The following is a 14,450-nucleotide window of genomic DNA, read 5'->3' on the forward strand; positions in this document are numbered from 1 at the left end:
TCGTCTGTTTGTCACTTGCGACTTATAAGTGCAAAAATCAGTTATTTAACCTGTTCCATGCCATCGACGGCAATAGACGTCCAAATTGTTTGAAATCTATCACTGTCAAGGACGGTTCATGTCAAGGATAAGTGTTAATTTAATACACATACACAGTGTGGAGCCAATGGTGCAAACCGTGGGTATCGGGGTCTCATTAGCGCAGAACACGAGAGGCTGATTAAGGCACCCCGACAACAGCGGCCTAATTAGCCGGCGCTCATTTTCATTTTGGCTCTCGCCCGGTCTTTTCCCCAGGTCATCACTGAGCAAAGCAATTAGCGCTAACTTGCCCGGCCGCAAAACAAACACAACGCAAGGCTTGGTTTAAGATGGCAACCGTCGTGGTCAAAAATCTATTCATACCAATGTATTATTAAAAATTAATTAGGGATACAACTTAACTCAGGAACTCTTCAAAAAGGGGATCTCAAATGCAAATAAATACACATTTTGTTGGTGATTTGAACATTTTTATTGGATTGCTGGTCAATTATTAAAATAATTAGAGTAATCATTTTTATATATAGTGTTATATGTTTAATATTGTCATATTTTTTGGGTTGGGTGGGTGTGTTTTCCATGTGTGTCCTGTCTGTGTGATTTGTATGTGGTTTTGCCCTCTTTTGTCCCTCTTGGCTTCCCTTCCTCTTGGGTGACACAGGTGCTTCTGATTAATCATTAACCCCTGTCTGTGTGTTTGAACCATTTGTTTGTTTTGGCATGTCTTGAAGTGGGAGTATTGCTTCATGTTTTCCTGTTGCTGTTTTGGGTGAGTAATGTTTTGCTTCTTTGTTTGATGGGCATATACCCAGTTTAGTTTTTATTTTGTTACTGGTAAGGTTTTTTTTTTCCATGAAAATCCTTATTTGTGGACCAGCACTTCCTACTCCTGAGTTCAATTTCACTTCACAGCCAAAAGCAAATGCATAACATTTCTAAAGATGCATTCTCTTTTTTTTAACTTGTCAGTAGAAGTGATATTTTCTAAAAATAAATCTAATTTATTCTCCAGGATCTAAGTTGCACAAGACAAATAATTCACAATGAACATAAAAAACATGTATATAAGTCACATTTTTGGGAGGGCAATTTTTATTTGATCAGAAACCCAAATTAACCATAGGTTAAGGTAACAATAGTAAAATGGATTAAAAATAAACTGTCTAAATAGCCATTTATTAACATAAGTGTTTCAGATAAACCCCACCCCAAAAAACACCAGATAACACTTAATTATTAGTTGCAGGCCAAGCCAAACTATGAAAATAAGATGTATTGTTAGTAAAATATGGTAATTATGTTTTAAATCATATCCACTTCATTGTTTTTTAAACAAACTATTTGTAAATAGAACATCATCATTAAGACGTTTAAATGACAATCATGGAAATAATGTCGAATGGTCGCACAGGAGACCTGCAGTGCAGCACTGCAATGTTTTTCACTTTTACCTGAAAGCCAGCAGGGGGGCTTCGTCTTCTTGGGATGATTGACACATTAAAGCAGACAAAATACACACAACGTGTAGGACTTCAGGAGGAATAAAAACAGCATGTCACCACCTGAGCTTCACACATACACATATACAGACGACGACCTTGTATACTATGGTTGTTATCTGTTAAAAATGCCCTAAAAAACGACCATGTATAGTAAGGCTTTTTAAAATTAAAAATGACCATGTATAGTTAGGCTTTTAAAAATTAAAAATGACCATGCATAGTAAGGCTTTTTTCATAAAAAATGACCATGTACAGTGAGGCTTTTTAAATAAAAAATGACCATGTATAATTAGGCTTTTTTCATAAAAAATGACCATGTATAGTAAGGCTTTTTTTAATAAAAAAATGACCATGTATAGTAAGGCTTTTATCATAAAAATTGACCATGTATGGTAAGGGATTTTAAAATTAAAAATGACCATTATTGTAAGGGTTTTTAAAATTAAAAACGACCATGTATAGTAAGGCTTTTTTCATTAAAAATGGCCATGTATAATAAGGCTTTTTTTCATAAAAAATGACCATGTATAATAAGGCTTTTTTAAAATTAAAAACGACCATGTATAGTTAGGCTTTTTAAAATTAAAAATGACCATGTATAGTAAGGCTTTTTTGATAAAAAAATGACCATGTATAGATAGGCTTTTTTGATAAAAATGACCATTATATTAAGGCTTTTATCATAAAAAATGACCATGTATAGTAAGGCTTTTTAAAATTAAAAAGGACCATGTATAGTAAGTTTTTTTAAATAAATAATGACCATGTATAGTAAAGCTTTTTCTTCATAAAAATGACTGACTAGGAAGGCTTTATTCCATAAAAAAATGACCATGTATAGTAAAGCCTTTTAAAATTAAAAATGACCATGTATAGTAAGGCTTTTTAAAAAAAATTAAAAACAACCCTGCATAGTAAGGCTTTTTTTTTCCATAAAAAATGACCATGTATAGTAAGGCTTTTTTCATAAAAAATGACCATGTATAGTAAGGCTTTTTTCATAAAAAATGGCCATGTATAGTAAGGCTTTTTAAATAAAAAATGGCCATGTATAGTAAGGCCTTTTAAATAAAAAATGGCCATGTATAGTAAGGCTTTTAAAATAAAAAATGGCCATGTATAGTAAGGCTTTTTAAATAAAAAAATGGCCATGTATAGTAAGGCTTTTTTTAAACAAAAAAATGACCATGTATCTATAGTAAGGCTTTTTTTCATAAAAAATGACCATGTATAGTAAGGCTTTTTTCATAAAAAATGGCCATGTATAGTAAGGCTTTTTTCATAAAAAATGACCATGTATAGTAAGGCTTTTTTCATAAAAAATGGCCATGTATAGTAAGGCTTTTTAAATAAAAAATGGCCATGTATAGTAAGGCCTTTTAAATAAAAAATGGCCATGTATAGTAAGGCTTTTTTTTAAATAAAAAATGACCATGTATCTATAGTAAGGCTTTTTTTCATAAAAAATGACCATGTATAGTAAGGCTTTTTTTCATAAAAAATGACCATGTATAGTAAGGCTTTTTTCATTAAAAATGACGATGTATAGTAAGACTATTTATATAAAAAATGACCACATTTTGTAAGACCATGTCAAAAATGACCATGTATAGTAACACTTTTTGTATAAAAAACACAATATACAGTACAGATTTTTTTTCTTCAAAAATGACAATATATAGGAAGATTTTTTAACGGCCATGTATAGTAAGGCTTTTCTTTGTACAAAAATGATCATATATCAGGCCAGTTTTCCTTAAAAACAACAATCTTGTATACTAAGGTTTTCTGTTAAAAATGGCGTCGTATAGTAAGGCTTTTATTTGTTCAAAAATATGACCATCTCTATGTTTATCTATATTTTAAAAATGAGTTTGATTCGTCATGAGCGTTCAGTCTTGCAAGGCTCATGTGTCCTTTTTGCTTGCTCACTTTCATCATCATGTTTGGTGTTGTGACAAGCTGACGACACGTTTGGCCAAAGAGGGATGTGATGGAGAAAAAAGCAAAGTATGCAGTGAAGTACGACACTTGTGTGAGAGCCTTTGGCTTGATTGAAACGGTTGCCATGGTTCCGGGACGTTTCCATGGAAATGCTGCCTGCCAATAAAACCAAAGTGAGCGAGAGAGTTAGAGAGCGGCGGGTCTTTGCGGCAGGTTGGCACGAAGGTGAAATACGGAGAGCTGGGGATAAACAAATGAGCTTGTCGTCATGGTAACGCAGCAGGTAAATCCATAGGAAGCAGCAGCTGATTAACATGGTAAATGGCGTCACGGGAGCTTTTTTCCCCCTTTCCTCCTTCCTGGCACTTAATGCCAATTACAGTTGCATCCTTTGCATCTGAAAGACGGAAGTACTCCTGCACTTCTGCGTCGCCACGGCAACGCTGCAGCAAGCTCTGTCCGCATGAGGGAGGGAGGAAGTCTGCGCCCGTGTGAACAATACTAATGCTGCTTCACTCATCAAAAACGAAAAAAAAAGCACCATTAACCCCCAACCTTCCCACATTTATTCCCCATCAATGTTAGTTTCCCACAGCAGTGAACATTTTCAGAAAGAAAAAAAAGACACTTTCATCCAAAGAATCAAAAGGTATACAAAAGTGCAACATGTTTTCCCTTAAAAAATCTTTTTTAAAGCATGATTTTTGATTGAGAAAACAAAGGCTACTTTTCTGTTAAAAAACAAACTTTCTGAGGAGACACTTTCTAAATGAATTTTCATATTTTATTCCTTTTAATCAGCCATTTGCTCTCCCCTGACATACCCTAACCTTTCCTGTTCTCCCTGTAACGTATCGGTTCGTACATGAAGGAAAGCAAATTATTGGTTATTGTGTACCATAGTGTATTACTGTTTTCATTCATTTTGCATACAATATTCCTTACTTGAAACTTTACTATTGGATAAATGAATGATTCATAAAATACTTAATATTATAAGAGACGCTAATGATCCATTATTGAAATAATTGTAATTAAAACCTAACATCCACACGTGAACATCCCTTCACGTGGATGGCAGGACTGAAAAAAAAAAATCTTTTGACTTAGCAAAATAGTGACTAGCTTTACAATGGCTTGAGCAATAAACATCAACACTCACCATAAATCGTAAAATCATAAACTTTTATGTCAGCTTTTAGTGCTAATCTTGTCCCAAATGAAGGCATAGCGTGGGTGTGCGTGCTTCCTTTTGTAGGCGTCCACGTCACATAAGCTCATCCTCCGTCTTCCTCCTCCCCCATCGCTTGTCCATCCGTCCGTCCGAGTGGCATCATGTCGTCGGCCTGCTGTCCAATCGATAACTCATCTCTCAATGGTCCCCCACTCCCTGCCACGAACCCCCCCGCAGGAAGCCAAACGTCCTTCCAGCGGACACGCAAAGAGGAAGGAGGATTGACCGACCACTTAAAAAAAAAAGACCAAGAAGATGATTGGACGCCACCTCCAAGGTTAAAAGAAGAATACACGAATGGGGGTGCGGTGGGGCACGGTCACGCTCGCCCTTGACGGCGGTCAAAGTCTCCCAATGCTGACCTTGACCTCCAGACGCCGCTCAGAAGAAGATACCAAGTGTGGTCATAACGTGAGAAATCACTTAGTGTCCAACCATGCGAGAGAATTGACATTTTCATCAGACCCGGCGGCCAATCACGCGTGTCCAAGTTAAACACAGCAATGGGACCAAGTAAAACTGTTGACACATCCACAGTGTCGCTGCCATTGACGACGATAGACAAACGATTGGTCACGGTGCAAATGGATTGGACGTCTTTTGCTGGCGATAGGAGATGAAAAATGACAATCCTGGAAAGTCATTGGCTGCCATCAGAGTTGCTCTAAAATTAATTTTTACTTTGACCTCACTGTAACTTTGGTAAATCTGGTAAATTTTGGCACTCCTGACGCCCAGCCGTCCAATCCATTTGCAATGCATAATTCCTCCCAAGTCATCCCAGTTAAACTGCTTTTCCATCACTGTGAATAGCAACAAATGAGCCATTGACTACCACCTAGACGACTGGAGCCCACCAGTAAAGACGAAGCGGACTGCGTGTGTCAGTTTATAGACGATTGCCATGTTGCAGTTGGGCAGAAAATGGCAGAAAAGATAGAAGATGAAGCAGGGGGCGAGCAAGCATCAGTTCGTTTGTGAGTCAGAAAGAAAGAAAGATAGAGCGAGAGAGAAGGTGGAGGCGGTGAGAAATTGCCCCCCATGGCCTCTGCCCCCCTCTTAGTGGAGGCACAGAGAAGAGTCATTGGTCCTGGGGCGCTTGGTGACATATAAGCGAGATGGCGGCCTTCCTTCAAACACACACACACACACACACACACACACACACACACTCCATGCATATCTCTCTCTCTCTCACACACACACACCATGCATATCTCTCTCTCTCTCTCTCACACACACACACACACACACACACACACACACTCCATGCATAGCTCTCTCTCACACACACACACACACACTCCATGCATATCTCTCTCACACACACACACACACACACACTCCATGCATAGCTCTCTCTCACACACACACACACACACTCCATGCATATCTCTCTCACACACACACACACACACACACACACACACACACACACACACACACACTCTCACACACACAAATACACTCCATGCATATCTCTCTCACACACACACACACACACACACACTCTCACACACACAAATACACTCCATGCATATCTCTCTCACACACACACACACACACAAATACACTCCATGCATATCTCTCTCTCACACACACACACACACACACACACTCCATACATATCTCACACATACGCACACATTTAAGCAGATCAAAATCATACACGACACACACACGCCATCTCACATATTTATGTGCTCCTCAAAAAAAACACATAGACACAAAGATTTGACATATAGAGAGAGCCTGTTGTTAGGTCGACCATACAGACAAGTTAACAAATGATAGGTCTTTTTATTTGTGGTTGGTCCAGTCAGTGCATTAAAAAAAATATATTTTAACAATAAGTAGCAAAGAAATAAACACAGACTTTTTTTCATTTGTTTTTTTGTTCAGGTAGTACTAAAATATTTTAAAATCACATTTTGGGGGTGGATCAATGGGTGTCAACACGTGATAGCTAAATCGAAATGAATAAATGTTGGAATAGATTGTAATAATTTAAAAAAATGAATAGATAAAAAAGAACATTTTAAGGATACAATTATGCATTTAATCAATTTTGGCACTTATGATGCTCCATAGGCATTCCATGAGCATTTTTTAGTGACAGCCAATGAGCTAATTAATTGGAACAGGAGATGTTTTATTGATGTGCTTTAAATTGTAATATGTCCAAGTTTGTGCTGCCAATGTAAAAAAACAAACATTTATTTTTATAGCAACTCTCCATCAATGGCAGCCAATGAGATCATCAATAATTTCCTGAAAATTCGATACATTGACCATTGACACGATAATTCCCACTCATACCTGGACTTATAATTTAGTTCAAAACAACATATTTCATTAGGTCTATTTCTTTGTTTTAAAGAAAATTTCTTGCACCAAACAAAACCCTGCGCCTGGCTGAACCTCAGAGCCTTAGACAACAAAAATACAGAAAAAAAATCAATAAGGGCTGTCAAAGCTGATTCCACGTTGATGACGCCTTACAAGTGTTTTCTGTTTCCTTAGAAGAAGAAAGTGGCGAGCAGGCGGGATTTAAAAGCCCCTTTTGGCCTCTCGTAGCACGCGTGACCCCGACCACGGCGGACGACTCCATTATCACGACGGCGGCTTACAGCGAGCGAGCTGCTGTACGGCGCTTCTACCACATGGCAATTTACACTTCAAAGCAGAAATAGGCGGCGCCGGCGTTCCCGCTCGGCCTCATCCCGACGGTAAGATGAGCCCAGGTGGCCGTGAAGAGCAAAAAGTGGCTTTTGGCAAGCGGCGGGCTCAGCACATCCTTTACTAGTCACGGATCCTTCAACACACAAAAGTGCCGCTTTCAAGCGTGACATCCCGAGCGGCGGCGGACGTTCCTGGGGAAAACCTTTCATCGCCCACGTCACCCGTCCTCAAATCGCCAAAAGCAACATCCAATGACCGATTCTTCAAAACGCCACGATTAAACCCGACTAGCTGTGGAAAAGTTGGAAAAGAATTAGACCCTGAATCCAGTTTCACCGATGGACATGTTGGACAATTGGAGGGACATTCTGTACCTGACAAGTTTGAAAAGAAATGCCCTAAACAGGTGGGTGGTGGATTTTTCTATCCTGTTAGGAACACAAAAAGTGTCTTTCTGCCTGAAAATCTAGAAGTCAAAGATTTTCTACCAATTTGAGGCAAATTTTCATCTGAAAAATGAAAACCATAAACCAGTTGTCCACTTTGACGCACATGATTGCACGGACAAAAAACTCCCAAGAACCCATACACAAAATTTCCAAAAATATGACCTATTTTTACACTTACCACTCAGCAATATGATCTTTGCGCTCTGAAGTTAGTATAATAAGTCAAATACATATTTATTTTCAATCCTGTCCTGTTCAGGCAGCTAAACACAGAACGGTCGTTTTCTGACACGCGGCCGATCAAAACATTCCTTTCATAGTTGTTTACATTATTGCGCTTATGTAAAAAACAACATCTGAACAGAAAAAGGATTGTCAAAGATAGACAGAAATGACAAACATGGGGACCACAGAAACAAAACTATCGAAATATGCTACCTCAGTGGAACTAGCATTACAAAGTTTATTTACCCTTTTCACAACAGACTCGTAAGACTTACTGAATAGTTATCGTGTGACCTTACACAGGTGCACTTTGAATGTTCAGAATGGTATTTAGAAGGTGGCCAACATTGTCTATTTGAATAATAGATGAGCAGACCCAACAGGTGAGGTTGGTGGTGCCGCTTTGATGCTTTTTTGGCCAGCTCTCCCGACACCTGCTGCCATTTCACAACGCCAGACGGCCACACCACGTACAATATGTGCAACATCGCCTGAGTACACTCGCTAAACATCGTGATTAAAACAAAGTGTAGCACTGCCAAGCTATCGCACACAACTTCCTGTCAGATGTCTTTTTCACGGCGACAAGTCACTCATTGAACTCACAGCGAATGATCGCTGCCAATCTTCCCTGTCAAAAGGGAATGAGTATCTAAAGGCATCCATTGCATGGAATGATGAGCATCCACACCTAAGCCTCACAGTTTAAATTAATTGGAGGTCTATTTTAGTCAATTGATTCAAAATTAATTCGTACAATGACTATGGTGGTTGACTGGTTTGCTTGTGTGTCTTACAGGTCTGAGATCGAGGGTTCAACACTTGGTTGGCTACGCCCTTCCTGGAGAGTGCATATTTGCCCTTTGCTTTCGTAGGTTTTCTCCGGGTACGCCAGTTCCCTAGAGAAATATGCATGGTAAGCTGGTTGAACACTCTAAAATGTCCCTTGGCTATTGCCCAAAGTCGGCTGAGTGGTTGTGTGTGCGCGCTCCATCATTGCAGATAAGCAAAATGGAAAATTAATGAAGGTATACACATACATATTTAAAAAAGAAACTTTATAGTGCTTTGTATTACTTTTTTTATATGTTACTTATCTTCTTGCAGGTCACGGGGGTGCTGGAGCATATCCTAACTGATTATGGCTAGTAGGTGAAGTACACCCTGAATTGTTTGCAGACCAATGGCAGCGCAGAAGAAGACAAACAGCCAGTAAGTAACCCACGCATTCTTACCCAGGGAAAATTAGAATTCGTCAATCGGCCTATCATGCATGTTGTTGCGAAACCCGGAGAAATCCCACGCAAACATGGATTGAACGCTTCATCTCAGAATTACGAGCCGGGCGTGCTAACCACTTATCCACCATGCATTCAATTATATCTTCATGCATATGACGAATCACATTTGTTGATTTAAAAAAACCCAAAATCTATCTTTCATGAGCAGACAAGAAAGAACTTTTCCACAATACGCATGCAAATAGAATAACACGTAAATCTGTTGAAGGCATTGCGCTAGTGGTTGATGCAGCATACGTGTAAGCGCGTCCCCACGGTGGCTCACAACGGCGCTAAAAAATGGCTGTCGCCGCAAAGCCACAAACAAGCCCAGATGGCAGCCAATCAGCAGTCAGCGGGGGCAGGCTTACGAGTCTCGCACAGAATTGATGGAGCAAATGGAGACACCTTGATGAGGACTGTCGCAGCCGCAACAGTTGCCAAGGAGACCTGATGATGATGATGATGATGATGATGAGGATGATGGCGGCAAAGGGGGATTAGGGAAGGGATGGGCGGCAGTTGAGGTCGATGCGGCGGAGTTTGTTAGCGTGTCGTCATGGCGACAGGACGCTGACATTTAGGCCTTTGCTGCCGCACCGTAAAGAAGAGGAGAAAAAAAACTTGAAAAATCAGAGGAAAGAAAACCTATGTTACAAATTTGGGGAAAAATGCCTTTAAAAAGGAAAATACATCAATAAAAATGATTTTGCAGCCTGCCCTTCCTAGTTCACAGGCTTTTCTGCCGCCTGATAATCAACAAATACCGCAGACGAAACAAACAAATGACCAATAATGAAGAAGAAAACAGCCACTAGAATTCCGTTGTCGCCATTTTGTGCGCCATTTTTTAATTTCCAAAGTGACCTGGGCTATAACAGAACATTGTCGGCATAATTAGAACCAGTGGAATCATCTAATTAGAAGAACAAGAACAAGAAGAGTACAAGAAGAAAGAACACATAAAAAAATAGGAAAAGAAAAATCCAAGAAAATCCAAATGAAAAAAACACTCATCAACCAGTCATCATCATGGTAATATTTTTTTCTTTTAAAAGAGATCTAGAAGTTTCTATATTTTTTATTGATTTGTCCTTTTTCTTTTTTGTTTAAATAAAAAAGTCTCTTTTTTTCAGGTGTCCCACTGAAGAACACTGCTTACCTTCAGGAAAAAATGCCTTCTGTGAGTCAAATAATCCTTTCAAAATCTTCCGATTCTGAAGTCACAACCCAGCGGCCATTTTGTGTCCGACTAAAAAAACAAAACAAAAAAACAACTTCAAATGTACAAATAAACCAAAAAAAAAGGAGCCATCGCAGTGATAATAACAATGCTAATTCTAACGATAACATGTAAATCCAAATATGGTGATTAGCGAGCAGCTTTTTGGGAATATGTACACTGTGAGCTTACGTTGCTTATTATTGGTATTATTGATGCTACACAGCACGTCGCTGCTGACACTGTTAGTGTGAGCCCCGCCTCCCTAAAAAATAGGGCGTGGCTAGAAAAAAAATAGATTTGTCCATCGGCCATTTTGAAAGGCCAGCCAAGAGGACAAAGATTTTTTTTTTGATTCTTTAAATATATTCTTCACACGTTCTACGTCATCGACTCCGCAAAGATTCTTTATAATTTATTTCTTCCAGTGAAAATATATTTACCGTATATATAATAATATCAAGTATTTTATGTTCTCTTTTTCTTGTCTTTTCGTTTTTTTAATTTTTATTTTTATAGCTCTGGTTTGTCCTTGAAGCCACGTGACGACGCCTCCATTGGTAATTCCCACCGGTCCGTAGAAATAATCCACAAAAGATGCGACGTCCAATCGGTTGGCTTGACTTGGGACTTTGGCAAAAACTAGAGCTGCTTGTCACCTGATTTTGGGTGGGACCGTGTGCTGGATGAGGCAGGGTGGGAAGGTGTTCACCCCCGGCGGCTGGCCCGATCCTCCCTTACGCAACGAAGTGGGGCTACAAGGGGTGTCGCAGGTTCCTTTAGATCTGAGTCTCTTGTACATTCTCCTTGGAGCCGCTCTTAAAAAGCAGAGGCTCATTCTGGCCCTTGGCCATGAGGCCCTTGAGGGAGCTGTGCAGGCTTAGCTGAGGCAGCGGGACCGGAGTGGGCAGGGTGCCGCAGGTCCCGTGGCCGCCACCCATGGAGCTGGGCCCCTGTGAGCAGGACATGGTCATGTTCTGGGAGCAGGGCAAGGGATTGTTGTTGTTGTTGCCGCCCATTCCCAGGCCCGCCACGTTGTTGCCGAAGTGGTGTGTCTTGTAGTAGTTGAGGTGCTCCGAGCGTGTCAGGTGTGGCAGCGTGAGCGCGTCCGAGTGATGCCGCCTCAGGCTCTGGCCGCCCCCGATTCCGCTGCTTTGCGTCAAGGCGCAGCCCCCCGAGAGGCCGCCTCCGCCCCGGCCGCCGGCCCCGCCGCCTAGCTCGTCTTCGACGTTGATGATCTCGATGGCCCTGGCGGGGCCGTGGTGCTTGTGGAGTTGATGCTGCTTCCTCAGCTTGTAAAAGACCACCAACATCACCGCCGCCATGAAGGTGATCGCCACAAAGCAGCCGATGATGATTTTAGTGGTCTTCATGACGTCGTCCAGACCCGAGAAGCCCGGCTCGGTGATGGGCACGGTGAAGGTGGGCCGGGTGGCGCGGGGAGAAGAGGGCGAGGACCAGTCAATAGACAAGGAGGAGGCCGTCGTCGGGACGCCATCTGGCCACAGGTGCCCCGAGGGGGTCGGTCCCGGGAGGACTCGGATGTAGGTTTGATTGATGGCCCTCAGAGCTGAATCTTTATCTGCTGGAGTCTCCACCGTTTCCACGGTGACCGTAGTGAAATAGGTATAGTTGACACTGACGTCGGCGGCCGTGACATTGAGGACGGCGGTGGCCGTGGTGTTTCCAGCCGCGTTGGTCACCATGCATGTGTACTGGCCTGTATCTCGCAGGGTGACGTTAGTAAAGTTGAGTGTGCCGTCGTGCAGAACCGAGATCCGCACTTTGTAGGAGCCGTGGGTCATCAGGGTGCCGTTGGGCGTAATCCAGTTGACGGAGGTGGTGGAGGTACTGGTACGGCATTTGAGTTCGGCCGCCATGCCCTCGGTGACGTTGAGGTCAGTGGGAGGCTCCACGATGACCGGAGCGTAGCAGGTGAAGTGGCTCTGGTCCAGCTCGCCAATGTATTTGCCCTTAAGGAAAGGTGGCGCGTGGCAGCGTGCGCAGCAGGTGGTGTTGTTGGGCACCGTCTCCTTTAGCCACCAACTGAGCCAAAGCACATCGCAGTTGCACACCCAAGGGTTGTGGTTCAGGTGCACCCGCTCCAGCTGGTGCAGCGGCGTAAAAAGATCATGCGGTAGCGAGTGTAAAGAATTGTGGGACAGGTTGAGCTCCTCCAGATTCTTCAAATCATCAAAGGCATTGCGTTCAATGACCGACACCTGCGAGTGCATGAGCCACAGTTTCCGGAGTGAAACCAAACCCTGGAAAGAGCCGGGCCGGATGATCTCTAGCCGGTTCCCCGACAGCTCCAGCTCCTCCAGCCGCACCAGGGCTGTCAACTTGGGTATGTCCTTGAGTCCGCACATTCCAAGGTTCAGGTAACGCAGGTTGACCAGGCCCACAAAGGCGGCGTCCGAGATAAAGTCCAACTTCTTGAGCTCCCCCAAGTCCAGCCTGCGCAGCGAGGGCACCCGGTGGAAGGCGTACCCCGGCAGTGTCTCGATGGGGTTGTTGCGCAGCCACAGCTCGCGCAGCTTGCTGAGATACTCGAAGGCGTGCGACGGCACCAGAGTGAGGCGGTTATCAAACAGTTCCAGCGTGTTGAGGTTGGGGAGGCCATTGAATGCACCAACTTCAATCTGACGGATCTGATTTTTGGAGAGCTGAAGGATCTCCAGGTGTCGCAGATGCTTGAAGGTGTCTGACTTGATGACCTGCAGGGTGACAACAAGAGTTAAGAGCGTAAAACCAACAACCGGTCGCTCATGGGACTTCAAAGTGTCCATTTTGGGTCTATTCTGCTTTGGTGGCTCTAATGAGCCACTGATTTTACCGTTTTTTGCCATTACAGAAAAAATTGTGTTCCGCTTTGGGCATTTCAACGTGTGTTTGTGTGTGCGTGTGTTGCTCAATCTTGGTGTAACATAGACACACAGACTCCTGGAATTGAGCCACCTCCGCCTCCCAATGTAGAGCAGGAAGTGGGAGGGAGGTGTTGGGGGCTTGTTGGAGGGTGCCGAAATATTAGGAAGCAGGTCGGTTAAAGCTTCTGTGCAAGGGTCCTCAGCCAACGAAAAAAATAAAATAAAACAGATAATCTAGGATGTCTTTGGGTGTTAAAACATTTTTAGATTGTATAATCATTTCAAAATGATCTCCAGGATACGAAAGAGTGAATCAGAATTTTATCTGCCGCAAAGCAAATCTATGCAGGGTTGGGCCTGGTTAGTACTTGGATGGGAGACTGCTGGGAATACCAGGTGCTGTAAGTAAGCTCTGATGTTACCAAGGGAAATTAGCTCAGAAGTTAGAGTGTCACCCTTGCACCTCTGGCATCCTGGGTTTAAATCCCAGTCTGACAGTACACTCTTATATTATGAAGGGCAATTATCCCAAGTACTAGAGTGTTCACTTAACCTGTGAGAAGCAGTGGGATCGACAATATACATTAGCTCTGTTGTGTGCCCATGGCCTGGTGGTTAGTGCATTGCATAATCTCATGTCACAGCCTCGTAGCTCTGGTGTGTCTGGGTTCAAGTCCCGGCCACTGCTGTGTGAAGTTTGCCCTGCGATCAGCTGGCCCCCCAAAATCTTGGTGTCAAGACTTGTATTGTAGTCAAGACTTAGACTGTAGTCAAGACTTTCCAATAATGACAATGTGAAGTGTGGTCACTGTGTGGTGTAGAGGTTTGTTCACCTGACTCCCATGTGGGAGGGTGAGGTTCGAATCCCGCTGTCGTTTGACTGATCACTACACTATGTAGTTCAGTATATGGAATATTTTTTTTTCATTAAAATAAAGACTTAGTCATTTTTTTCAGCAAAACAATTTATTTCCGGTCAGCCTTCGGCTGACCGGAAGACAGT

General features: G+C 42.3%; 1 protein-coding gene and 1 long non-coding RNA gene across 3 annotated transcripts in view; one reads left to right on the plus strand and one right to left on the minus strand.

Moving 5' to 3' along the window:
• Positions 1-657: 657 nt before the first annotated feature.
• On the plus strand, positions 658-13,761 carry LOC144087967 (uncharacterized). 2 transcript variants are annotated; one of them, XR_013304791.1, is made up of 6 exons: positions 658-811; positions 7,246-7,810; positions 8,878-9,106; positions 9,186-9,290; positions 10,495-10,541; positions 11,100-13,761. It is a non-coding gene; the product is annotated as an uncharacterized LOC144087967 (long non-coding RNA). The 2 variants fall into 2 exon arrangements; XR_013304792.1 differs by having other exon boundaries at positions 8,878-8,994.
• lrrc4ba (leucine rich repeat containing 4Ba) overlaps positions 10,179-14,450 on the minus strand; it is a 30,081-nt gene continuing 25,809 nt past the window's right edge. The window contains exon 3 of the mRNA XM_077618118.1: positions 10,179-13,297. Within this exon, the coding sequence (XP_077474244.1) occupies positions 11,360-13,297 (1,938 nt within the window). The 3' untranslated portion in view covers positions 10,179-11,359. The remainder of the gene's footprint in view (positions 13,298-14,450) is intronic.

Source organism: Stigmatopora argus, chromosome 14, assembly GCF_051989625.1.
Source record: "Stigmatopora argus isolate UIUO_Sarg chromosome 14, RoL_Sarg_1.0, whole genome shotgun sequence".
Taxonomy (NCBI): domain Eukaryota; kingdom Metazoa; phylum Chordata; class Actinopteri; order Syngnathiformes; family Syngnathidae; genus Stigmatopora; species Stigmatopora argus.